Genomic DNA, 25,636 nt, shown 5'->3' on the forward strand with positions numbered 1-25,636 from the left:
AGAACAGATATAGCCCTTGGTTCACACCAGACCTGACTGCCCTCGACCAGCACAAAAACATCCTGTGGCAGACTGCAATAGCATCGAATAGTCCCCGCTATATGCACCTTTTCAGAGAAGTCAGGAACCAAAACACGCAGTTAGTCAGGAAAGCAAAGGCTAGCTTTTTCAAACAGAAATGTGCATCCAGTATCTCTAACTCCAAAAAGTTTTGGGACACTGTAAAGTCCATGGAGAATAAGAGCTCTGTCACAGTACTGACTTTTGCCCGTCGCCTGCAGCAAACGCCTCTATCCCGTCCTCTGGCTAGACAGAGTACTTTAGGGTTTTAGTCACTTCGGTGTAACAAGGGCCTAGCCGTGCGGCCCTACCAACCCCTCTTATTTATTCGTAATGGCCCTTCGTGTGAGTTGGGTTTGTTCCTTCGTTCACGTTGTCACTCCCTTTAGGAGTCTATTCTGGGCTCTTAGAGTATTATATTCCTTCTAACTACTCAAGTTTATACTAAGATCTCCTTTAACCACCTGTCCTTTTGAATTATTTATACATCAATACCACATAATCTCTTATTGATTATTATGCTCGTCAGCTAATAGTCACTTGGAAGCTAGTATTGTTATATGTGGGATGTAACTTCTAATCCCTGATATACTTTTTATTGTCCACACAATCAAGTATTCTTTAGTGCTATAGCCTTAACCTATAACCAGTGTCATTTTCTGTTCAGTGAGAGTGTCAAAGGTGTTTGCTCTTCAGATTGTTAAACTGGCCTAGTTGTCAAAGTTTCTAGCTTTTATTAAATCACTCAGTTTTTTGTCTTATACACGTTATCACACTTCAATGGTCATACAGTTTTCCTTAATACAACAATAGTGCTCAATCAATCCTTAATACACTTTATACCAATGCCAGCTAATTATTGCAAATATTTAATGCATTAACACTTCTAACAATATTGACTATATAGCGAAAATAGTTCAATTACCTTAAATGCTCAGTCAGTCCCTTGGTCCTTCCAGAAACTGGTCTTTATAAGAGTAGTAATATTTTGGCAGCCTCCGCTGTTTATAATACTATTATTTCTTATTTAGTCTGAATTTCCTATGGTTACAATTTTTACTGCCTGCTGTTTAGATATTGATTTCCTTTTTCCGATCCTTGGCTACTACGAGGCTTACTTATTTCTGGGCTTTTTCAATCGTGTCAAACTGCTATTGTCTCTGGTACCCAAAAGATGGAACTTGTTGATCTCAAGAGTTCTATACACCTCGCTCAGTTGAGGTGTAAAATTCTCTCCTACTGAACGTCGTTCGCTTCTTGTTTGAGTTTCCAGAGTACAATACAATTATTAAGATATAAAGGTCAATAGTTTCCTCGTGCCTTAATGTCGAAGTAGTCAATACAAACAGAGTATAGTATAAAGTCATTTACCTGGTCTGATGATTCTCTATGACGTCCAAATCATATATGTTGAGGATCATGCCTTGGCACTGATCTCTCCTCCTTTTACACCTCTTTTAGACACTCAGTTTGGGGGACGATGTTCGGAAGTGCAACTCACTTTGCCCGTGAGTGCAAACGATTTTGCCCGTGAGTGCAACCAATTTTGCCTGGGAGTGCAACTGACTTCCTGTAAGTGCACAGTACTGTCTTTTATCGATGGCGGTTACGATATCGTTTAGTACCTTGAGTGTTGCTGAGGTGTTGCTGACTGCCTCGCCTGGTTCACCAACTACTTCTCAGACAGAGTTCAGTGTGTCAAATCAGAGGGCCTGTTGTCCGGACCTCTGACAGTCTCTATGGGGGTGCCACAGGGATCAATTCTCCGGCTGACTGTTTTCTCTGTATATATCAGCATTGTCGCTCTTGCTGATTCCCCAATCCACCTCTATGCAGACGACACCATTCTGTATACATCTGGACACTGTGTTAACAAACCTCCAAACGAGCTTCAATGCCATACAACACTCCTTCCGTGGCCTCCAACTGCTCTTAAACGCTATTAAAACTAAATGCATGCTTTTCAACCGTTTGCTGCCCGCACCCGCCCGCCTGATTAGCATCACTACTCTGGACGGTTCCAACTTAGAATATGTGGACAACTACAAATACCTAGGTTGCCTGGCTAGAATGTAAACTTTCCTTCCAGGCTCACATTAAGCATCTCCAATCCAAAATTAAATCTAGAATCGGCTTCCTATTTCACAACCAAGCCTCCTTCACTCACGCCGCCAAACATACCCTCATAAAACTGACTATCCTACCGATCCTCACCTTCAGCAATGTCATCTACAACATAGCCTCCAACACTCTACTCTGCATATTGGATGCAGTCTATCACAGTGCCATCCGTTTTGTCACCAAAGCCCCATACACCACCCACCACTGCGACTTGTATGCTCTCGTCGGCTAGTCCTCGTTACATATTCGTTGCCAAACCCACTGGCTCCAGGCCAAGTCTTTGCTAGGTTAAGGTCCGCCTTATCTCAGCTCACTGGTCACTATAACAACACCCACCCGTAGCACGCGTTCCAGCAGGTATATTTCACTGGTCATCCCCAAAGCCAACACCTACTTTGGCCGCCTTTCCTTCCAGTTCTCTGCTGCCGATGACTGGAACGAGTTGCAAAAATCGCTGAAGCTGGAGACTTATATTTCCCTCACTAACTTTAAACATCAGCTATCTGAGCAGCTAACCGATCGCTGCAGCTGTACATAGCCCATCCAATCTACCTACCTCATCCCCATATTGTTTTTATTTACTTTTCTGCTCTTTTGCACACCAGTATTTCTACTTGCACATCATCATCTGCACATCTATCACTCCAGTGTTAATTTTCTAAATTGTAATTACTTCACTATTTATTTAAATAGGTTAGGCCTATTTATTGTCATACCTCCTCATGCCATTTGCACACACTGTATATAGACTTTATTTTTTTCTATTGTGTTATTGACTGTACACTTGTTTACTCCATGTGTAACTCTGTGTTGTTTGTTTCACACTGCTATGCTTTATCTTGGCCAGGTCGCAGCTGTAAATGAGAACTTGTTCTCAACTAGCCTACCTGGTTAAATAAAGGTGTTCTCAACTAGCCTACCTGGTTAAATAAAGGGGTTCTCAACTAGCCTACCTGGTTAAATAAAGGTGTTCTCAACTAGCCTACTTGGTTAAATAAAGGTGTTCTCAACTAGCCTACCTGGTTAAATAAAGGTGAAATAAAACATTTAAAAATAAACATCTTGATTCTACGTTGTGTACAAAACATTAAGAACTCTTTCCATGACAGACTGACCAGGTGAATCCAGGTGAAAGATAATATCCCTTATTGATGTCACCTGTTAAACACACTATTTTATTTAACCTTGATTTAACCTTTATTTAACTAGGCAAGTCAGTTAAGAACAAATTCTTATTTACACTGACGACCAAATCCGGACGAAGCTGGGCCAATTGTGCATTGACTAGAGTACAGTACATACATATGAAAAGAGTAAAACAGTATGGAAACATTATTAAAGTGACCAGTGATTCCACGTCTATGTACACAGGAGGGCAGCAGCCTCGAAGGTGCAGGGATGAGTAACCGGGTGGTAGCCGGCTAGTGACAGTGACTGGGTTCAAGGAAGGGTACTGGGTGGAGCCAATCAGTGTAGATGAATGGGAGGAGACTGGTTAAAGAAGGATTTCTAAGCCTTGAGACAATTGAGACATGGATTGTGTATGTGTGTAATTCAGAGGGTGAATGGGCAAGACAAAAGATTGATGTGCCTTTGAACGGGGTATGGAAGGCGAACCGGTTTGAGTGTGTCAAGAACTGTAACGTGGCTGGGTTTTCACATTCAACGGTTTCCCGTGTGTTTCAAGAATGGTCACCTCCCAAAGGGTATCCAGCTAACTTGACACAACTGTGGGAAGCATTGAAGTCAACATAGGCCAGCTTCCCCATTGAATGATTTCGACACCTTGTAGAGTACATGCCCAAAGACTTGAGGCTGTTCTGTGGGCTAAAGGGGGTGCAACTCAATATTAGGAAAGTGTTCCTAATGTTTCATACATTCAGTGTATGTTTAACTCAGATATTTTGTGTATTTTGAATTACATTTGAATTAACCTTTATTTAACTAGGCAAGTCAATGAATTTAGCCTTAAGATGCTTTTGGGTAACCGGGCCCAGGAAGGTAATCTTGTCAGATTGGTGTTGCCCCTGTTTCACCTGTGCTGATGATCAGATACAGAGAAGACCAGACTGCTTTTCCCACAGTAGTACAGTATGTGTTGCAGTAGCCGTTTGTCACTAATGAGGAATTCTCTCGGGCCGATGTCACTCCCCAACAGATCTGATCTGTAGTCCTCTGCTGGCCACCTTCCCAGAGATCATGGACCAATCGGACCTGCTGGATGCCCTGAGGGTAAATTCTGTTGCCGGATCGAGGCTAGCTCATCTCAGCACCCCCTGATAACCCAATGCAATTCAGACCCTATTTTCAGGAATCAGTGGGCTCTTTTATAGACTTATTGGCTAGCTACAGTGTATTTACTATAATGTTGCATCACCCCCCTGATTGAATTGTTTTTCTGTTCAGAAGTCTTGGTTGGAGGCTGAGAGCAATATGAAGAGATCTGAAAAGGTAAGCAAAGCCTTAGAGCAGAACTTTCTGAACATTCAGACACAGATGAAGCCTAATCCTGGACGGAAGTATTTTTGATTGAGATTCTCCATTTTAAAGTGCTTTTTAGTGTGCACGAAACCGGCCCTTATGTATTTTTCTGGTGGTTGAGGAATTGTGAAGCTATTTTTTGTGGCACTGCTGAACTGGCTTGTTCTGTGGGTGTGTGTTTTGTGTGATGGTGGATTTACGTGTGTGTGTGTGGGTTTTTCAGAGGGACCTACCTCTGCTGAAGAGGAAGTTTGTGAGGGTATACATGGACAACATCTATCCTCTCCTCTACTCGGCTGACCTGCCCCCTCCTCGCTGGGCTGATGAGATGGTGGAGAACCAGCGGGCACGAGTCATCTTCAACAGTTCTCTAGAAACATTCCACACACACACCCCGGACAGCCCCCCTCGCCACCAAGCCTTTGACATCTCACAGCTCACCTATGACCTCCTCTGCATGGCCCAATAGCAACTGCATTAATCCGTCTGTTTCCAGAGTTATTTATTCAAAATTATAAACTGGGTGGTTCGAGCCCTGAATGCTGATTGGCTGACAGCAGTGGTATATCAGCGGTTACCATGGGTATGACAGAACTGTTGGTAACCAGTTTATAATAGCAATAAGGCACTTCGGGGGGTTGTGGTGTATGGCCAATATACCACGGCTAAGGGCTTTATACAGGCTCTCCACGTTGCTCCTTGCTTAAGAACATCATATTTGCCATATACCACATCCCCTCTGGCATTATTGCTTAGTTATATGTCACTATTTAGTTTTGTATTTTTCTATATTTATAATAAACTGTAATAGATGACATTGGTCGTCATCCTTTATTTTTTACTCCGATGTTTAAAATACAGTCCCAGAAAGTACCAGGGCTTTGTGTAGAGTGCATTATTGCAAACATCCACTAATAAGTAATGGCGTTTACACACACACACACACACACACACACACACACACACACACACACACACACACACACACACACACACACACACACACACACACACACACACACACACACACACACACACACACACACACACACACACACACACACACACCACACCTTCACTCTTATGAAACTATAATGTACTGTATGGACCTGGTGTCAGAGCCTGGTAATAGAAGTAATATGAGATTATGCACGACAGGCTGTGATATTCACTCACATTGATATGGTTAGGCAAATAGTTGGCTCCAAGAAAAGTTCAAACATTTCCCATTGTGCAGTTGCTCTGGAATGTGTGGTGATACATGATGCAAGACATTTCACATAAGGCATTATGAACAGATTTTTTATGTGTGGGTGTGATTATAAGGTGTGGGTTTTTTTTTCCTTGGGAAATTTAGGCCCACAGTCTAACCCTTTGCTTTGCCTAGCTGAGTAAGAGGTAATTACGACAACAAGCGAGATGCAAACCTCTCCCTCTTAGTCACAATGGTGTACAACGCTAAAGGAAAAACACTGCCTTTCTCCCCAATGTCCTCTTGGATGTAGGACATGTGAAAGTAACTTGCAAAACAGGTGAAGGACGTACGGCGCCTTCGGAAAGTATTCAGACCGCTTGACTTTTTCCACGTTTTGTTACATTACAGCCTTATTCTAAAATTGATGAAATTGTTTTTGTCCCTCAATCTACACACAATACTCCATAATGACAAAGCAAAAATAGGTTTTTTGAAATAAATGAAAAATCACATTTACGTAAGTATTCAGATCCTTTACTCAGTACTTTGTTGAAGCACCTTTGGCAGCGATTACAGCCTCAAGTCCTCTTGGGTTTGACGCTACAAGCTTAGCACACCTGTATTTGGGGAGTTTCTCCCATTCTTTGCAGCTCCTCTCAAGCTCTGTCAAGTTGGATGGGGAGCGTCGCTGCACAGCTATTTTCACATCTCTCCAGAGATGTTAGATCGGGTTCATGACTGGGCTCTGGCTGGGCCACTCCAGGACATTCAGAGACTTGTCCCGAAGCCACTCATGCGTTGTCTTGGCTGTGTGCTTAGGATTGTCCTGTTGGAAGACGAACCTTCACCCCAGTCGGAGGTCCTGAGTGCTCTGGAGCAGGTTTTCATCAAGGATCTCTCTGTACATTGTTCCATTCATCTCTCCCTCAATCTTGACTTGTCTCCCATCCCCTGCCGCTGAAAAGCATCTCCACAGCATGATGCTGCCACCACCATGCTTCACAGTAGGGATGCTGCCATGTTTACTCCAGACGTGACTCTTGGCATTCAGGCCAAAGAGTTCAATCTTGGTTTTATCAGACCAGAGAATCTTGTTTCTCATGGTCTGAGAGTTTTTAGGTGCATTTTGGCAAACTCCAAGTGGGCAATCGCGCCTTAGGAGTGGCTTCCGTCTGGCAAACTCTACCATAAAGGCCTGATTGGTGGAGTGCTGCAGAGATGTTTGTCCTTCTGGAAGGTTCTCCCATCTCCACAGAGGAGCTCTAGAGCTCTGTCACAGTGACCATCGGGTTCTTCGTCACTTCCCTGACCAAAGCCTTTCTCCCCCGATTGCTGAGTTTGGCCGGGCGGCCAGCTCTAGGAAGAGTCTTGGTGGTTCCAAACAATTTCCATTTAAGAATGATGAAGGTCACTGTGTTCTTGTTGATCTTCAATGCTGCAGAAATGTTTTGGTACCCTTCCGCAGATCTGTTCCTCGGCACAATCCTGTCTCGGAGCTTTACGCACAATTCCTTTGACCTCATGACTTGGTTTTTGCTCTGACATGTCACGCCTTGGTCTTAGTATTTTGTGTTTTCTTTAATTATTTGATCAGGCCAGGATGTGACATGGGTTTATGTTATATTGTATTGTTCGTATTGGGGTTTGTAGTATTTGGGATCGCGGCTGATTAGGGGTGTTGTATAGGCTTGGCTGCCTGAGGCGGTTCTCAATCAGTCAGGTGATTCTCGTTGTCTCTGATTGGGAACCGTATTTAGGTAGCCTGGTTTCGCTTTGTATTTCGTGGGTGATTGTTCCTGCCTCTGTGTAGTTTCACCAGATAGGCTGTAATAGGTTTCACGTTCCGTTTGTTGTTTTCGTATTTGTATAGTTATTTCATGTATGGCTTTTTTCCTTTCATTAAAGACATGAGTAACCACTACGCTGCATTTCGGTCCGACTCTCATTCTACAAACGAAGAACGCCGTTACATGACATGCATATAGACAGGCGTGTGCCTTTCCAAATCATGTCCAATCAATTGACTTGTCACACAGGTGGACTCCAATCAAGTTGTAGAAACATCTCAAGGATGATCAGTGGAAAAAGGATGCACCTGAGCTTAATTTTGCATCTCTTTGTAAAGTGTCTGAATACTTATGTGAATATGTTTTTTCTGTTTTTAATTGGTAAGAAATGTGCAAACATTTCAACAACAGGTTCTAAACACCTGTTTTTGCATTGTCATTATGGGGTATTGTGTGTAGATTGATTAGGAAAATGTTTTATTGAATCCATTTTAGAATAAGGCTCTAAGGGGTCTCTATGGTTTGTAATTGTATTTATTATGGACCACCATTAGTTACTGAATCACTCTTCCTGGGGTCCACCAGAATTAAGGCAGTTATACAATTTTAAAAACAAAGCAATACATTCACAACAGATTAATTGTGTGCCCTCAGGCCACTACTCTACTACCACATACAGTGCCTACGAAAGTATTCGGCCCCCTTGAACTTTGCGACCTTTTGCCACATTTCAAACATAAAGATATAAAACTGTATTTTTTTGTGAAGAATCAACAACAAGTGGGACACAATCATGAAGTGGAATGACATTTATTGGATATTTTTTTTTAACAAATCAAAAACTGAAAAATTGGGTGTGCAAAATTATTCAGCCCCTTTACTTTCAGTGCAGCAAACTCTCCAGAAGTTCAGTGAGGATCTCTGAATGATCCAATGTTGACCTAAATGACTAATGATGATAAATACAATCCACCTGTGTGTAATCAAGTCTCCGTATAAATGCACCTGCACTGTGATAGTCTCAGAGGTCCGTTAAAAGCGCAGAGAGCATCATGAAGAACAAGGAACATACCAGGCAGGTCCGTGATACTGTTGTGAAGAAGTTTAAAGCCGGATTTGGATACAAAAAGATTGACAGAATGACAGAGTTTTTATCTTGTCAGCTCGGGGATTCAACCTTTCGGTTACTGGTCCAACGCCCTAACCACTAGGTTACCCATGTAAGTGCTGTGCTTGTAGAATGTCCTTCTCTATAAGCGTGCTGAAAGTCTGTTGTGAATTGGTTCACTGTAAAATAGCACTGAATATGGTCAAACACAAGGGTTTAATAAGGGTTGGTTAGTCTGATTGGTCGGCTATTTGAGCCAGTAAAAGTTTTTTTAAACTATTCTTAGGTAGTGGAATGACTTTTGCTTCCCTCCAGGCCTGAGGGAACACACTTTCTAGTAGGCTTAAATTGAAGATATGGCAAATAGGAGTGGCAATATAATCCGATATTATCCTCAAATTTTCCATCCAAGTTGTCAGACCCCGGTGGTTTGTCATTGTTAATAGACAATTTTTCACCTCTTCCACACACACTTTATGGAACTCAAAATGACAATGCTTGTCTTTCATAATTTGGTCAGATATACTTGGATGTGTAGTGTCAGCGTTTTGTTGCTGGCATGTCATGCCTAAGTTTGCTAATCGTTTTAAAAAATCATTAAACTAGTTGGCAAAATCAGTGGGTTTTGTGACGAATGAGCCATCTGAGTCAATGAATGATGGAGCTGAGTTTGCCTTTTTGCCCAATATTGCATTTAAGGTTCTCCAAAGCTTTTTACTATAATTCTTTATATCATTTATATTTGTTTCATAGTATAGTTTCCTCTTTTTATTCTGTTTAGTCACATGATTTTTCAATTTGCAGTACGTTTGCTAATCAGTTGTGCTGCCAGACTTATTTACCATACCGTTTGCCTCGTTACTCTCACCATACATTCAATAAAATAATAAAAAATAGGTTGACTGATAACCTGAACCAGGTTGCAGGTGCTGGTTAGAGTTTGACGTTTTTTCTTGAGTGGGAAGCTTGATGAAAGCCAGTCAATATTATACATATACCTCTCTGTTGATATCACATACAGTACCAGTCAAAAGTTTGGACACACCTACTCCTTCAAGGGTTTTTCTTTATTTTTACTATTTCCTACATTGTAGAATAATAGTTAAGACATCAAAACTATGAAATGACACATATGGAATCATGTAGTAACCTTAAAAGTTCAGAAGTAGCCACCCTTTGCCTCTGACAGCTTTGCACACTCTTGGCATTCTCTCAACCAGCTTCATGAGGAAGTGGCCTGGAATGCATTTTTATTAACAGGTGTGCCTTGTTAAAAGTTCATTTGATGAATTTCTTTCCTTAATGCGTTTGAGCCAATCAGTTGTGTTGTGACAAGGTAGGGGTGTTTACAAAAGATCGCCCTATTTGGTAAAAGACCAAGTCCATATTATGGCAAGAACAGCTCAAGTAGGCAAAGATAAATGACAGTCCATCATTACATTAAGACATGAAGGTCAGTCAGTCCAGAACATTTCAAGAACTTTGAACATTTCTTCAAGTGCATTCGTAGAAACCATCATGCGCTATGAAGAAACTGGCTTTCATGATGACCGCCACAGGAAAGGTAGACCCAGAGTTACCTCTGATGCAGAGAGTTACCAGCCTCAGAAATTGCAGCCCAAATAAATGTTTCACATGGTTCAAGTAAGACACATCTCAACATCAACTGTTCAGAGGAGACTATGAATCAAGCCTTCATGGTCGAATAGATGAAAATAAACCCTTGCTAAAGGACACCAATAAGAAGAAGAGACTTGCTTGGGTCAAGAAACATGAGCAATGGACATTAGACTGGTGGAAATCTGTCTTTTGGACTGATGAGTCCAAATGTGAGATTTTTGGTTCCAACCGCCGTATCTTTGTGAGTTGCAAAGTAGGTTGAAAAGATTATCTCGGCATGTGTTGTTCCTACCGTGAAGCATGGAGGAGGAGGTGTGATGGTGTGGGGTATTTTTGTTGGTGACACTTTCAGTGATTTAAAAAAAAATTCAAGGCACACTTAAACATCATGGCTACCACAGCATTCTGCAGCGATACGCCATCCCATCTGGTTTGCGCTTAGTGGGACTATCATTTGTTTTTCAAAAGGAAAATGACCCAACACATCCAGGCTGTGTAAGGGCTATTTGACCAATAAGGAGAGTGATGGAGTGCCTCATCAGATGACCTGGGCTACACAATCACTCAACCTCAACGCAATTGAGATGGTTTGGGATGAGTTGGAACGCAGAGTGAAGGAAAGCAGCCAACAAGTGCTCAGAATATAGAAACTTTTTAAAGACTGTTGGAAAAGCATTCCAGGTGAAGCTGGTTGAGAGAATGCCAAGAGTGTGCAAAGCTGTCATCAAGGCAAAGGGTAGCTACTTTGAAGAATCTGAAATATAAAAAATAGTTTGATTTAACACTTTTTTGGTTGCTACATGATTCCATATATGTTATTTCGTAGTTTTGATGCCTTCACTATTATTTTACAATGTATAGAATGATACTGACTGTTAGCACTTGGTGGTATATAGCAGCTTCCCACAATAATGGGCTTAAGGTGAGGCAGATGATCCTCTCAACTTTACAGGAATGTGGTTCTTAATATAGACCGCAACACCACCCCCATTTCTGTCTTTTCTGTAAATGGTATTACATTTACATTTAAGTCATTTAGCAGACGCTCTTATCCAGAGCGACTTACAAATTGGTGCATTCACCTTATGACATCCAGTGGAACAGTCACTTTACAATAGTGCATCTAAATCTTAAAGGGGGGGGGGGTGAGAGGGATTACTTATCCTATCCTAGGTATTCCTTAAAGAGGTGGGGTTTCAGGTGTCTCCGGAAGGTGGTGATTGACTCCGCTGTCCTGGCGTCGTGAGGGAGTTTGTTCCACCATTGGGGGGCCAGAGCAGCGAACAGTTTTGACTGGGCTGAGCTGGAAATGACACCTGCATCTCTAGCTGTGTAAAGTATAGCCACCAAAAAACAATATTAGGGGAAAAAGTCAGTCACTCACCCACTCCAATGACATGAATAACATCCTCCTAGCAGCTAGCTAGCTATCGTTAGGGTCCATGTTTTTAACTTGCTACATAAATAGATGTGCTAGCCTATTAGCTACGCTATGACTGACTTGTGATCTTTGCCCTTGTATTCACATTTCCAGTCTTAGTTGAATTTGTCCATTTTGTCCAAAATATTGAGCCATTGACACTGAAACAGTGCACCCTGAATGGAGGCAGCAACAATGTACCAGGCCAGCTGTGATTTACAACCTCATAGCAATGCTTTTTGGACTATCAAGAAATGTATTGGTGAATTATATCAGTCATGCATTGAACCGCATCCATCTACTCTGGCAACAATGCCTTTGTGTACACCATGGAATGTTGAGTCAAATAGAACATATATTTTTAAAACCTCTTATAATGTTGGTTTTGTTGCATCAATTTGGAATTTGATGTTTTACTGATATTATGACTATCTGTTTCTTTCATAACTGCAAAGTAATTAAAACTGTCAGTTCCACGTTAAAAAGACAAAGAATGAGCTATAGGATGAAAAATACCAGCATTTTGACACAGCTACAGCCAAACTAGCGCTAGCTAACGCTACCTAGCGAGAAAAATATATATTATATATATATATATATGTTATTATAATTTTTTGACTAATCGATATAATATTGTCTGTAACTGTATCGATTTCCCACCATCCCTAGTTGAAAGGGTGCATATGGGTAATGAGGGCGTGTGTGGTGTGATTGTGTGTGTGCATACCTGGTGTGCGTGAGGTCATTTCCCCTCGCCATGGCTGTGAATCACAGGCACAAACAGGGGGAAACAGGAGACAGGGCAGGCATCTTAAATGTGTATTATTACATATTTCTGATCATTTCTGAGTGGTCCCTATGTAACGGATGTGAAACGGCTAGCTTAGTTAGCGGTGTGCGCTAAATAGCGTTTCAATCGGTTACGTCACTTGCTCTGAGACCTTGAAGTAGTAGTTCCCCTTGCTCTGCAAGGGCCGTGGCTTTTGTGGAGCGATGGGTACCGATGTTTCGTGGGTGACTGTTGTTGATGTGTGCAGAAGGTCCCTGGTTCGCGCCCGGGTATGGGCGAGGGACGGTTTAAAATTATACTGTTACACCTACAGCGTACCATCGCAAATATGTGATTGAAACAATAGTAACAGAACATTTGATGTAACAAACGTGTCTAAACAGCATTGTTGTCTGAAAAGCGCCTAAACAATTGTTTGTACGGTCTATACCACTTTATTTCTCAATTTCACCTTTTATTGTTCAGAAAAGAGACGCGTGTCAGCTAAGCTAACAACAGCTACATTCTTTATGATGGCAGCCATGTTTGTTTATGTTTGACAAGCGATAACTCCCTAATCCCACAATTCCATTCACTATAAAACACAAATAAATAAAGTAAAAGATGGCTGTGCCCATTTCCCGAAAAATATGAACTTAGTTTGGCCACTTTTCAGAATTTTACAAATCTTCTATGTACTTGTTACAGTATATACAATAACCGGATCGCTTAACTTAACTAGTAATTGACAGTTTTTGACTAATCACAAAGCAAATAAAATGCTATCACCTCGCAGATCATCACACCAAATACAAGCCTACTGCCTAGCCTAACCGTTAGCGCGAAAGCTAAACAGGGTTGCCAGATTTGGATTAAACTATTTTAGGTGGGCTTGGAAAGGGGGGGGGGTTATTTCATTTGTGGGGGATTTCAAGTCCATGGGGGGTAGGAAGGTATCGTGGGGTGTTATGATGCAGGAAATATTACTGTGATGGGGGGCAAACACAGCGGAAGTTTATAAGCTAAATAAAACCCCTGATACTCGGGCAACACCGAGTAATGATAGTTACAATCTAAATCAGTCGATTGAACCATCCCTTCACTTTGTTTGTTATAACATCTTTGGTCTGACAGACGTTTACGTGACAACCAGAATGCATTGTATGATGTCAACAAACATGGCGCCACACATAGCTGGCATTTAGCTTAACTTTAGCTCATCATAATTAGTATAACCTTACAAAATATATTTTACACACATCATTACAATCGAAAACATGCTAATAAAACAGTAAATACATTATGCTCCATACAGTATGACCATGTATTGCTACCACTGTGTCAAAGGTATTATCTAAGTGAGTTTCAGAGGTAGTCAGAACATGAATGTCATCTGTTACTAGCAAGTTATTTACTTCATGAACTTTGTTTCTTAGGCTACATATGTTAACGTGGGCTATTTTTGCACTTTCCTGGGATACTTAATTGTTTTCATTGCTTTACTGGGAAGCTTAGCAGAAGTAGTCATGCTCATGCTATTTGTGTTAGTGCAGGGTGAGCTTCACATAGTGGACTTCCTGCTAGGGCACACCGCCTCAGTGCTAACATTAGAACTGGTTCATAGGCACATGATTTCTGCATAGAGTTGATGTGGGATCAGCAGAGGCTTTCAGGGCAGTTAGAGGGACATACATTAAATTACATTGTGTCTTTCAACGCCCCTGGGATGTAATGTACATTTGCTGAAGCATTATGACAACTCAGCAACATAATGGTAGGGGTTAACTGAGCTGGGCTTGGGTCATTGGTAAGTCATTGTCTCAATGCAGCCTTATAATGCTGTGAAAGGATCCAGGAACCCAAATGATTTGGGTGGATCCCATCCTCCTTATGATACAAGCTTTGTTTTCAGAAGGTATCAAAATGGTCAATAAATGTTACACCCACAGAGCTGCAGTAGAGTCTCGTAGCCAGTTATGGAGGGATAAAAGTCTGGCATGTTCAATGCCACGGTTTAGGGAGGGGAGTGGGCCAGATATTGTAGGGGGGTTATTGGTGTCAAGCAGAGAACCAATCAGTTCTTTTAAATCCCTCTTTAGCTGTTCTGAGCTGCCCTTCCTAATGAACTATGATAGACTACATTTCCTGGTGCTGGTTTAAAATGTTTGGGAGCAGCTTATTGATGTCCTGTACTTGTGCCCCTGTATAGCACCATGTTTAATTGTGCAATACATTTTATAGATAAAACAATAAGTAGCATATTCCCACTGGGCACAGATGTAAATTCAACATCTATTCCAAATTGGTTCAATGTAAATTAATTGAAATGACATAGAAACAACCTTGATTCAACCAGTGTGTGCCCAGTGGGTTGTTTTTATGTGTGCATTGTATTCTCCTCTGACAATAGAGCTCGCCAGCTTGTAGTCTTAAAAAATGGAAATGAGTTACCTCTGGTTCATTCAGGCCGTGTAACATGGAGTTATGGCCGTGTAACAAACCGTGTAACATGGAGTTATGGCCGTGTAACAAACCGTGTAACATGGAGTTATGGCCGTGTAACAAACCGTGTAACATGGAGTTATGGCCGTGTAACAAACCGTGTAACATGGAGTTATGGCCGTGTAACATGGAGTTATGGCCGTGTAACATGGAGTTATGGCCGTGTAACATGGAGTTATGGCCGTGTAACATGGAGTTATGGCCGTGTAACAAACCGTGTAACATGGAGTTATGGCTGTGTAACAAACCGTGTAACATAGTTATGAGTTATGGCCGTGTGGGAACTCTAACCCTATAAAGGTGTGTATCAATTTAACTTATTTTGGTCTGGGGGGCAGTATTGAGTAGCTTGGATGAATGAGGTTCCCAGATGTGACGACCCTCCCACTCTGTCTGCCGTATTCTGTCTTTGTTCTTGTTTCATGGAGTTAGGATGCCGGTGTAACAAACAGCTAACATGGAGTTATGGTGTCTCCCAGGATAAATAAACTCTTCAACATTCATGGAGTTATGGCTCTGTAACAGACACCTGTAACATGGAGTTGTGGTGTGGTTCTTGGTGGCCTTTTGTTTGTGTGCTTATGGCACCTTTAACAAACCTGCATTATCAGTTATGGCATGTAAAACACTGGAGTTATGGACTACTGATTACACAACCATTGGATATTTTCCTTAACATGGCTTTGGTTAATAAATATATCTTTTGTTACAAACCGTGTAACCTCCACGTTTCTGGCTTTGTTACAAACTTTGAACATAGTTATGAGTTATGGCTCATCCGGGATCTTTGAACTATTGGTTTGGGAGACCGTGGAGGTGTGTTTAATTTGAATATATGTTTGGTGTGATCGGCAGTATTGGTTGCCTTTGATGTTTAAGTTTGTTCCTGCGTTGGAGAGAGTATAATAAACTGCCTGCTACTCAGGCCCAGTTGCCCAGTTGCTAATGTATGCATTTTATTAGTAGATTTGGATAGAAAACACTCGGAAGTTTCTAAAACTGTTTGAATGAAAAATCCAACCAGGAAGTGGGAAATCTGAGGTTTGTAGTTTTTCAACTCATTCCCTATCGAAAACACAGTGTCTCTGTGGTCATAATGCACTTCCTTAGGCTTCCACTAGATGTCAACAGTCTTTAGAACCTTGTTTGATGCTTCTACTGTGAAGTGGGGGCTCATAAGGGCTGTTTGAGCCAGGTATCTGGCACCTGGCTCATTCAGGCGCATTCACTTGAGCTTAGCTTGCGTTCCATTGCATTTCTACAGACAAAGGAATTCTCCGGTTGGAACATTTTTATAATAAATCTTTAATAAAGATTGATTCTATACTTCATTTGACTTGTTTCTACGAACTGTAATATAACTTTTCATCTGAACTCTTGCATGGACTTGCCTGCGCGTCATGATTTTGGATTGTGTACTAAATGCGTGAACAAAAAGGATGTATTTGGACATAAATGAGGAACTTTATCGAAAAAATCAAACATTTATTGCGGAACTGGGATTCCTGGGAGTGCATTCTGATGAAGATCATCACAGGTAAGTGAATATTTATAATGCTATTTTTTTACTTCTGCACAACATGGCGGATATCTGTTTTGTTTTGTTGTCTGAGCGCCATACTCAGATTATTGCATGGTGCGCTTTTTCGGTAAAGCTTTTTTGAAATCTGACACAGTGGTTGAATTAAGGAGAAGATTATCTAAAGTTCCATGTATAACACTTTTATTTTCATCAACTTTTATGATGTGTATTTCTGTAAATTGATGTGGCTCTCTGCAAAATCACCGGATGTTTTGGAACTACTGAACATAACGCGCAATTTTTTTGATATAAATATGAAGTTTATCAAACAAAACATACATGTATTGTGTAACATGAAGTCCTATGAGTGTCATCTGATGAAGATCATCAAAGGTTAGTGATCTCTATTTCTGCTTTTTGTGACTCCTCTCTTTGGCTGGAAAAATGGCTGTGTTTTTCTGTGACTAGGTGCTTACCTAACATAATCATTTGGTGTGCTTTCACCATAAAGCCTTTTTGAAATCGGACACTGTGGCTGGATTAACAAGAAGTTTATCTTTAAAATGGTGTAAAATACTTGTATGCTTGAGGAATTTTAATTATGAGATTTCTGTTGTTTTGAATTTGGCGCCCTGTACTTTCACTGGCTGTTGTTGAGGTGGGACACTACCGTCCCGAATATCCCAGAGAGGTTTTATCCTATTGTTTTTTAAATGTATTATTTCTCGCTGATATGAAATATATTGTCCTTATGCTCCTAAAACCGTACCACAAGCGACACGTGTTAATGTTCAGATTGAGCGTTGCGGCTCTTAACAAAACTTCACTGTTCAGAAGATGCCTTAGTCCAATGGCTCGTATGTGTAATGTAATGGAACAGGATCAAGGGCAGTTCTCCATCTTCTTTTTAAATAGTGAGCCAACACATTTTCAGCACTTTTATTTTCATGACTGATTAAGACTTGTTTTCTCATGTTCTATTTGTGCCTCTGTGAGCAGTGTGTTTGGAACATCAAAATGCTATAAAATGGCATTATGGAATCGCAATACATATATAATTCCTGCGAACGCAGGAATTGCAATCACGCTTTAGCAATGAATTTCCGCAATACGGAATGAATCGAGACCCTAAGTTATTTTTGCATCTCGTAGCTTTCACCTTTTACCTATTTACAAGCTGAATGGAAATAGCAGACTGAAAGAAAAAAATAAGAAGCATCTATCCAAGTTAATCATTGTTTCTCTGCCTGGGAGACTGGTGGAATGTCTTATCAGTGAGAATCCATCGTCCCAGTTCAAAGGCTGTGGTACTCCAGTGGGTTTATGGGAAAGCTCTTTGATGTCTAGTCCTCCTCCCCACCCAGTCTTTAGATCTGTATGACTTAGGTCTGTATGAAAAGGCCTTTAAACATGCTTGGATGAACATTGCTCTAGGTATAGGGTCAAAGGTTTGTACTGGGCGTTCGCAGAGGAGACATGTTGTCCTGCCGCCATAACAAAGGCCTCGCTGAGCCGGGTTCAGGGAGTAGCTTACTCTCTGCTCAAACACACCAGAGGAGTGATCTCTGGGCCAAGAACAGGCCCTCTCTTTTGTGTAAGGAAAAGATGGTAAACATAACAAGAAAACATACTCAAATAGATAGCATGAAGGGGACTGCTCGTGGGCCATTTATTTGGGGCGAAAGACAAAACTGTCTCAGCAGAGTCATGGTAAGGGAAAAATAAATAAATATGTGATGGATAGAGAGAGAAAGACATACTGTAAATAGATAGATAGATATAAGGGGGTGGGATTGTCCAGCTCATTAAAGTGTCAAATTTGTTTCTCTCCAATGTACTCAAAACAAGAGTGACAAGCCTAAACAGTAGGTTTTCTATGCTGTGCCCTCTCTTAAGCCTCTGCCTAGCAACCATCACCTAATGGAGACAGATCCCTACAGAGTAGCCATTGTCATGCAGAATAGCCTCACTTGACTAGTGGTCAGGACAGAACATTTATATGAACAATAGAAAAAAAAGGTGCTATCAAGAACCTAAAATGGTTCTTCGGCTGTCCCCTTAGGAGAACCCTTTGAAGAACCTTTTTTGGTTCCATGTAAAACACTTCCCACAGAGGGTTCTACATGGAACCCAAAATAGTTCTACCTGGAACCAAAAAGTGTTCTACCTGGTACCAAAAAAGTGTTATCCTATATTAAAGTGTTATCCCATATTTAGGTAGCCTGTTTTGTGTTGGGTTTTGTGGGTGGTTATTTCCGTGTCTGTGTTTGTTTCAACACACAGGACTGTTTCAGTTTTCACATGTTTTGTATATTTGTAGTGTTTTCTCGGTGTTCGTCTTGATTAAAGATGTTTAACCCTAACCACGCTGCGTTTTAGTCCACCTCTCCTTCCCAGGAAGAAAGCCGTTACAACAGCCGAATAACCATTTTGGATCCCTTTTTTCTAGTAGTGTAGACATGACATGTAACTATATGACTTAGGATATTGCAACCAAAAAAAAAATGACAATGGGGCAGATGAAACAAGTCCTCCCTGTGTTTATCAAATAATACTTATTCTCATGCCCATGCACGTGTGTGTAGGCTTGGGTTGTCCCAGCAATAGCACTTATGCTGCAGCTTCTGGGATTGCCCCCCCCCCCCTCTACAACAGGAATAGTGTTTTTTGTGGTATGTCCTCTACCAACTGTCAAGTTGACAGATGACACACTCATTTGGAAATGTGGAGGCAACACTCTCGGGAACACTTGTCTGGTAGGCAGGAATGGGCCTCCTGTCTACATACACAAGATTACCAAATCCACTGAAGTCAATAGCACACCTTATCCATTTTCATCCAGATTTTGGCAAGTGATTGATGACAACGGTTACTTTTCAGATGTGATGTGAGCCACACTGGACCTCCCGCCTACATAAAGATGAAGGATCTTAATTTGATCCAGTTTGCTACGGAATAATCCTGCAGCAACAGGAAATGTGAATTATTATGTGGATTATAATTAACAGACATTTTTGTTGATACATTTTTTTGTTAGTGCAAATGAAGTCGGAAATTACAAACTTTAGAATACTTTTTTTTAATGCTGAAATACACTACACGTTTGCATTTCCTGCTTTTCTTAAAAACAAAATAGTGATCAAATTCAGATCCTACATCTGTACACAAGCTGACACAACCAACTGGTATTTCAATGTACTGAAGAAATAAAACGACAAGAGAAAGACTGGAGGAGGAACAGGTGTGGGTTAAGGAAGCAGGGCTTTAAAAGCAGAAGTGTTTAGGTCACAGGTCTCACTTTAGGGAGAACTGTGTTTGGCACACAACCACATCAACAAAAAGCCAACACACAGGTAGACCTTGACACTTTGGGAATATGGCTTCCAGCACCTCCAGTAACCCTCTGTCCAGTGGCACCAGTGTGTTCACCACTGTTCCAGACCTCTTCTTCATCCCTGAGTTTGTGAGTGCAGACAAATTAAATAAGTGTTCTGCTCTGAGTTGTGACTGGACTACTGGCATTGCTCTTTAATCTAGAAATATTCTTTACTCTAATGCCCTTCACATTTATCAGAGGGAGATAAGACATTTCATTGTTCAAGGTAATATTTGGGTATGTATGCATGATGTAATTCAGAGTGCACTGAAAGGATTATTACTTTAGTGGTAGACACTGTGTGTAGACTCATACCAAGCACTTCTTTGATTGCTGCAGGTATCCCTTGTGGAAGAGACTATGTGTGACAATGGACTTTTCCTGGCTAAATAAATGTTGGTTTATTTCCGCTGTTAATTATTGACATAGTATTTGAAAATATGTTGATTTCTGGTTTGTGAATATCAGCTAAATCCTTATCTGAAACCAAACTATGGTTATGGCATGATCCGCACTGTATCCAAACACCATTCATCTTCTCTTCACTGGCATGTTTGTTGAAGGAGGGGGTCGAATGCGTGTGTGAGTTTAGAAATGACTATGTGCGACGGAGTGCCAGATTCTCTATGGAGAAATTGTGGAAGTGGTGTCTCGTAACTAATCAAAAGGTGTATGATTATGGATGTTTTTGACGGATAACATAACTCATAACTGTTAGCCTACTGACTGTTGCATGCACTAGCTGTCACAGCCATTACCTGGTGAAATGTTCTATGCAAATGGTTGAACCCCTGACGAAATTAGCTTTAGTAAGTTAAAGCTATCAGACCTTGCCTAGAGGTGCATGTTTACTTACCCTGTTACTGTGGCCTGCTCTCTGTGGTCTTACCACAACACATGGACTGACACTTGGGGTGACATTAAGAAGTGGATGGCTGATTCAACCATCAAATCCCATGACTAACAACTTGTCAACTAAATGCATTGATGTTTACATTATGACCGTACGTGTCCTGTGTTCTCTCTCTCTCTCTCTCTCTCTCTCTCTCTCTCTCTCTCTCTCTCTCTGTGTGTGTGTGTGTGTGTGTGTGTGTGTGTGTGTGTGTGTGTGTGTGTGTGTGTGTGTGTGTGTGTGTGTGTGGCAGATATTCGGAGGTCTGGTGTGGACTCTGGTGGCCTCCACAAAAGTGCTGATTGCGAACCCTCAGGGCTGGGTGATGTTTGTCTCTGTGTTCTGCTTCATCTTCACTACCCTGTGGTTCTTCATCTTCATCAGTGGAGCCAATAAGAGCAGCATCTGGCCTACACTGGTGAGCCTGAGAGACATTCATACAGCCATCTTTGATAAAAGTGATTTACTCAAAAAGGATGAAAATGGAACAGATTTTCTTCCCATCCTAAATGTCTAATCAAAAAGAATGATGACGATGGTGATGATGATGATGAGAGTATAATGAACATTCTGTCTATTGAATGACTGTAGTGTTATAACAGGTAGTATAACAGGATGATGACTAACTATCATGTTGCTTCTCCCTCTCTCTCTCTTCAGGATGTTGTCTATCATTCCCTTGCAGCCTTCTTCTACCTCAGTGCAGCAGTGGTACAGGCCTACATCACCATTAGTCTGAAATCAGTTACCAGTACTTTCTTCAAAGAATACCAATTGGATATTGCTGCAGTGGTAGGTTTCTTCACTCCTGTGATTCAAACAAAGTGTTCTTCAACTGAAGCTTACTGCATGTTCTAGTGGTCCATCCCATTTCTCACCTTTCTGTATCTTGTATTTTTCCTGTAGGTGATGTGTTATGTGGTGACTCTGCTCTACGCCCTCCATGCCATCTTCTCTACGATGAGATGGAAGAGTTCCTCATGAAGACCAGCATCCACAAGACAACAGACAATGGGGCAACAGACATTAGAGAAGGCTTTGATATGACATAAATTGTAATCTATACATATTCAAATATTTTTCTATATTATTTTCTTCCTGCAAAAACCATAAACCAATTTGGAGTGAAATGGATGTACAATATAAATAAAAAGATAAATAAATATATTTTATATTTAACCAAGTGCCTGTTTCAGATGCTGAGATAGATTAAATTGATTATATAATAGTTTTTCCAGGTGTAGCAAAAACTATTACAACAATGTTCAATAAAAATGCTGATGTGAAGCAATGCATTTTGTTATGGTAGGGTAGACCTATTACATGAACATAGGAACTGAAGAGGTCTCGGTGGCTGCTCTCGTGAAAATTGTATACGCTATCACCAGAACATAGTGTAGAGGCAAACAAAGGACTGAATTCCTCAGCAATGCATTTTTCACACACAGTTTCTTTTGTCATTTTCTTGAACAAAAAGGTCAACATGTAGTCTTATTTGTGTAGGGTGTGTCCAGTTGGCAAAAGGTGGACTGCCTACCACAATGCCTGCAGCAGGTTTTGCAAGTCGCTCCGTTAGTTCACTGTAGTAGTTGATAGCGAATAGTAGGCATAGCGCATTGATTGCAGAGTATGCAGCCTAGCCTATGGCATTCATTTGTTATGCTACAGAAATTACAAGGAATTTAGAATAGTATGGAAGGCTTTAGGCCAGGGGCGGACAGGGAACAGAAACACAACGGCCCATTTTCTTCCCTTGAGGCCCCCATTATTATCCAGATACTGATCATTTTAAGCAACACGTCCAGGTTAGACAGGCCCGCAAGGCAAAATTGGACCAGCCCTTCTGTTATTAGCTAGAAATGCCAGATGGCCAGTCTGCCCCAGCCTTCAGGGCTCCCGAGTGACGCAGTGGTCTAAGGCACTGCATCTCAGTGCAAGAGGTGTCACTACAGTCCCTGGTTCAAATCCAGATTGAATCACATACGGCCGTGATCTGGAATCCCATAGGGCACATATGTCAGAGTCAAGGCCCGCGGGCCACATCCGGCCCGCGAGAAGGTTTTTTACGGCCCCTGGGATGATCTTGATTTGTTATTAGAACCGGCCCGCAGATCGCAGCAAGCCGGCAGCCCGCAGATCTTTTACACGCACCAATACTACATTTCCCACAATGCAACGGTGACGCACCGAGCAGTAGGCTGCTTCATTTCAATATTTATTGGCACAGCAGTTGTCAGCATCACAGTAAAATTAACTTTCAGATACCCATCAAAAATGGCAAAACGGAAGGTGGACACTGAGAACCGGGGGTTTCAAACAAGGTGGGAGTCGGAGTATTTGTTCACGGAGGTAGCTGGAAAACCTGTGTGTCTTCTGTGTGGAGAAAGTGTGGCGGTACTGAAAGAGTATAATCTGAGACGACATTATGAAACGAAACACGCGGACAAAAACAAGAATATGGACATGGAACAAAGGCTACAAAAGGCAGAGGAATTAAAACGAGGCCTCAAATCTCGACAGGCTCTGTTCAAAAAAGCCAAATCACAAGGCCAGGCTGCTGTCAAGGCCAGTTTTATTTTGGCAGAAGAGATCGCTAAATCAGCCCGGCCATTTACGGAGGGGATTTCATCAAAAACTGCATGATTAAAGTTTGTGACGAAGTTTGCCCAGAAAAAGGCAACTCTTTTTAAATGTGAGTCTGAGCAGAAACACCATTGCCGAGAGAGTAGACCAGTTGTCCATCAATCTAAAAGAGCAGCTTGTGAAAAAGGGAAAAGATTTCATTGCATATTCCTTGGCTGTGGATGAGAGCACCGACATTTCTGACATTGCCCAGTTGTCAATTTTCATCCGCGGAGTGGACTCCAGCCTAAGCGTGACAGAGGAGTTTTTGGCTTTACGTCCTATGCATGGCACAACTACGGGGCATGATTTGTATGAAGAGGTGTCAAGATGTGTAAATGAGATGGAGCTGCCTTGGGAAAAACTCGTGGGTTTGACAACCGACGGAGCACCTGCGATGTGTGGACACAGGAGCGGACTGGTGGTCAAGATACGGGAAAAGATGCAAGAGGAAAACGCGACAGGTGAGCTGACAGCTTATCATTGTATCATACACCAGGAAGCGTTGTGCGGTAAAGCCTTGAAAATGGAGCATGTAATGAGCATCATCACGCGCACAGTTAACTTTATCAGAGCCAAAGGTTTGAATCACCGCCAGTTCAAGGCATTTCTGACGGAGTTAGAAACGGAGCATGGTGATTTGCCTTATCACACAGAGGTGCGATGGCTAAGCCAGGGAAAGGTGCTTCAAAGATGTTTCGAGCTTCGTGAGGAGATTTGTCTGTTCTTGGACAGCAAAGGGAAAGACACAACACAACTCAGAGACGAAATGTTTCTGTGTGAAATGGCTTTTCTGTGTGACATTACGAGTCATCTGAATGCAATGAACTTGCAGCTGCAGGGTCGGGATCGTGTCATCTCTGATATGTACAGTACAGTGAAGGCATTTAAAACCAAGTTGAGTGGATGATAGAAAATTGCTATTATTGTTTTTTTCTTTGAAGTAAATTTAGCCCACTTTTGCTAAAATAGAAAATATAGGCTACTGATGGTGCCTTGAATACCGGTTTCTTTCATTTAATGTTCATGTTATGGGGATTTTTATATAAAGGAAATTTGTCTTTTGTGTCTGTTGAAAATTAAAGATTACTGACAGAGCCATAAGAAAATATTGCTTTATTTATCTGATCATATTGGAATATATTTGTTAGGTTTTCAGTAGGTTCAATTAGGTTCACTAGACTATATGCGTCATTTAAAAAATTTTCAATGAACATTCGAACAGTCCGGCCCTCGGCTTGTAGCTAAATTTTTTATTTGGCCCTCCGTCCATTTGACTTTGACACCCCTGCCATAGGGCATTGCACAATTGGCCCAGCGTCATCCGCATATGGCCGAGATAGGCCGTCATTGTAAATAAGAATTTGTTCTTAATTGACTTGCCTAGTAAAATAAAGGTTTAAAATGAAGGCTGCTGAACATGGTAAAACACTCATTACATAGTAATAACCTATGCCTTACTTGTTTCTTTGGAAAAGCACCACACCAACAGTTTGTCAATGAAGCGTCGGCTGATAATATGTTGTGGTGGATGTCCTCACAATGAAACTTTATTCCATTATTTATTTATTCCACATGTAGGCATGATCTCTTTCATTTTTTTTACTGTTGTTACAAATATGATGCATGATCATTCGTGCCTGATCATGATGCCTCACAGACATCATTCCATAAGAGGCACTTATCTAAGTGTTACATCACAGAAGGAATGCAATCATTGTTTGGTGACAACAAAATACATAATTTCTGTCTCTTTTTTTGTACTATGTGTTTTTTAAATACTTTAAATATAAATATATAAAACTAATTAATTATTGTTATAACTTGGTCTTTTGGTGCTTCATTCAAAATCTGCATTTGCCACCTGCAAGAAACCCAGTAAACATCACGTCACATCTCTCTCTTCATCTCAAAGTTGTCTCCCATAGAATGCTTCAACACCCTAGAGTATGTGTGAAACTCATTGCACGGAGGGCCGAGTGCCTGCGGGTTTTCGCTTGATTGATGAATGAAGGTCAGTGATAGTTAAAAACTCCCCTCAAATGGGTTGTCTAGTTCCTAATTGGACACAAACCTAAAGGAGGAACCAAAGACAAGCAGACACTCTGCTTGATGAGTTTGATGAGTTCGACACCCCTTTTCCAGAGTCTAAGCCAGGAAG

The 25,636-nt window shown here is 41.3% G+C and overlaps 2 protein-coding genes across 3 annotated transcripts in view; both read left to right on the plus strand.

Moving 5' to 3' along the window:
• The window catches only part of nphp1 (nephronophthisis 1), a 34,269-nt gene extending 28,729 nt beyond the window's left edge, over nt 1-5,540 (plus strand). Inside the window, exons 18-20 of the mRNA XM_046358370.1 lie at nt 4,340-4,413; nt 4,588-4,632; nt 4,886-5,540. Coding sequence (XP_046214326.1) covers nt 4,340-4,413; nt 4,588-4,632; nt 4,886-5,131 — 365 coding nt within the window. The 3' untranslated portion in view covers nt 5,132-5,540. The remainder of the gene's footprint in view (nt 1-4,339; nt 4,414-4,587; nt 4,633-4,885) is intronic.
• Nucleotides 5,541-18,099: 12,559 nt separating this feature from the next.
• Nucleotides 18,100-22,043, plus strand: LOC124040727 (myelin and lymphocyte protein-like). Of its 2 annotated transcripts, none has more exons than XM_046357813.1 (4): nt 18,100-18,295; nt 21,107-21,271; nt 21,514-21,645; nt 21,760-22,043. In XM_046357813.1, the coding sequence occupies exons 1-4, from the start codon at nt 18,191-18,193 to the stop codon at nt 21,835-21,837; spliced, it is 480 nt and encodes a 159-aa protein (XP_046213769.1). In that variant the 5' UTR covers nt 18,100-18,190; the 3' UTR covers nt 21,838-22,043. The 2 variants fall into 2 exon arrangements, with proteins under 2 accessions (XP_046213769.1, XP_046213770.1); XM_046357814.1 differs by lacking the exon at nt 18,100-18,295 and adding an exon at nt 19,787-20,048 and having other exon boundaries at nt 21,760-22,041.
• Nucleotides 22,044-25,636: the final 3,593 nt, after the last annotated feature.

The sequence above is a fragment of the Oncorhynchus gorbuscha genome, linkage group LG08 (assembly GCF_021184085.1).
Source record: "Oncorhynchus gorbuscha isolate QuinsamMale2020 ecotype Even-year linkage group LG08, OgorEven_v1.0, whole genome shotgun sequence".
NCBI classification, from domain to species: domain Eukaryota; kingdom Metazoa; phylum Chordata; class Actinopteri; order Salmoniformes; family Salmonidae; genus Oncorhynchus; species Oncorhynchus gorbuscha.

Coding starts and splice junctions, on each gene's coding strand:
- LOC124040727 (XM_046357813.1), top strand. CDS start 18,191: ATGGTAAACATAACAAGAAAACATACTCAAATAGATAGCATGAAGGGG. Junction 18,296..21,106: donor ACTGTCTCAGCAGAGTCATG/GTAAGGGAAAAA, acceptor TGTGTGTGGCAG/ATATTCGGAGGTCTGGTGTG. Junction 21,646..21,759: donor AATTGGATATTGCTGCAGTG/GTAGGTTTCTTC, acceptor TTTTTCCTGTAG/GTGATGTGTTATGTGGTGAC.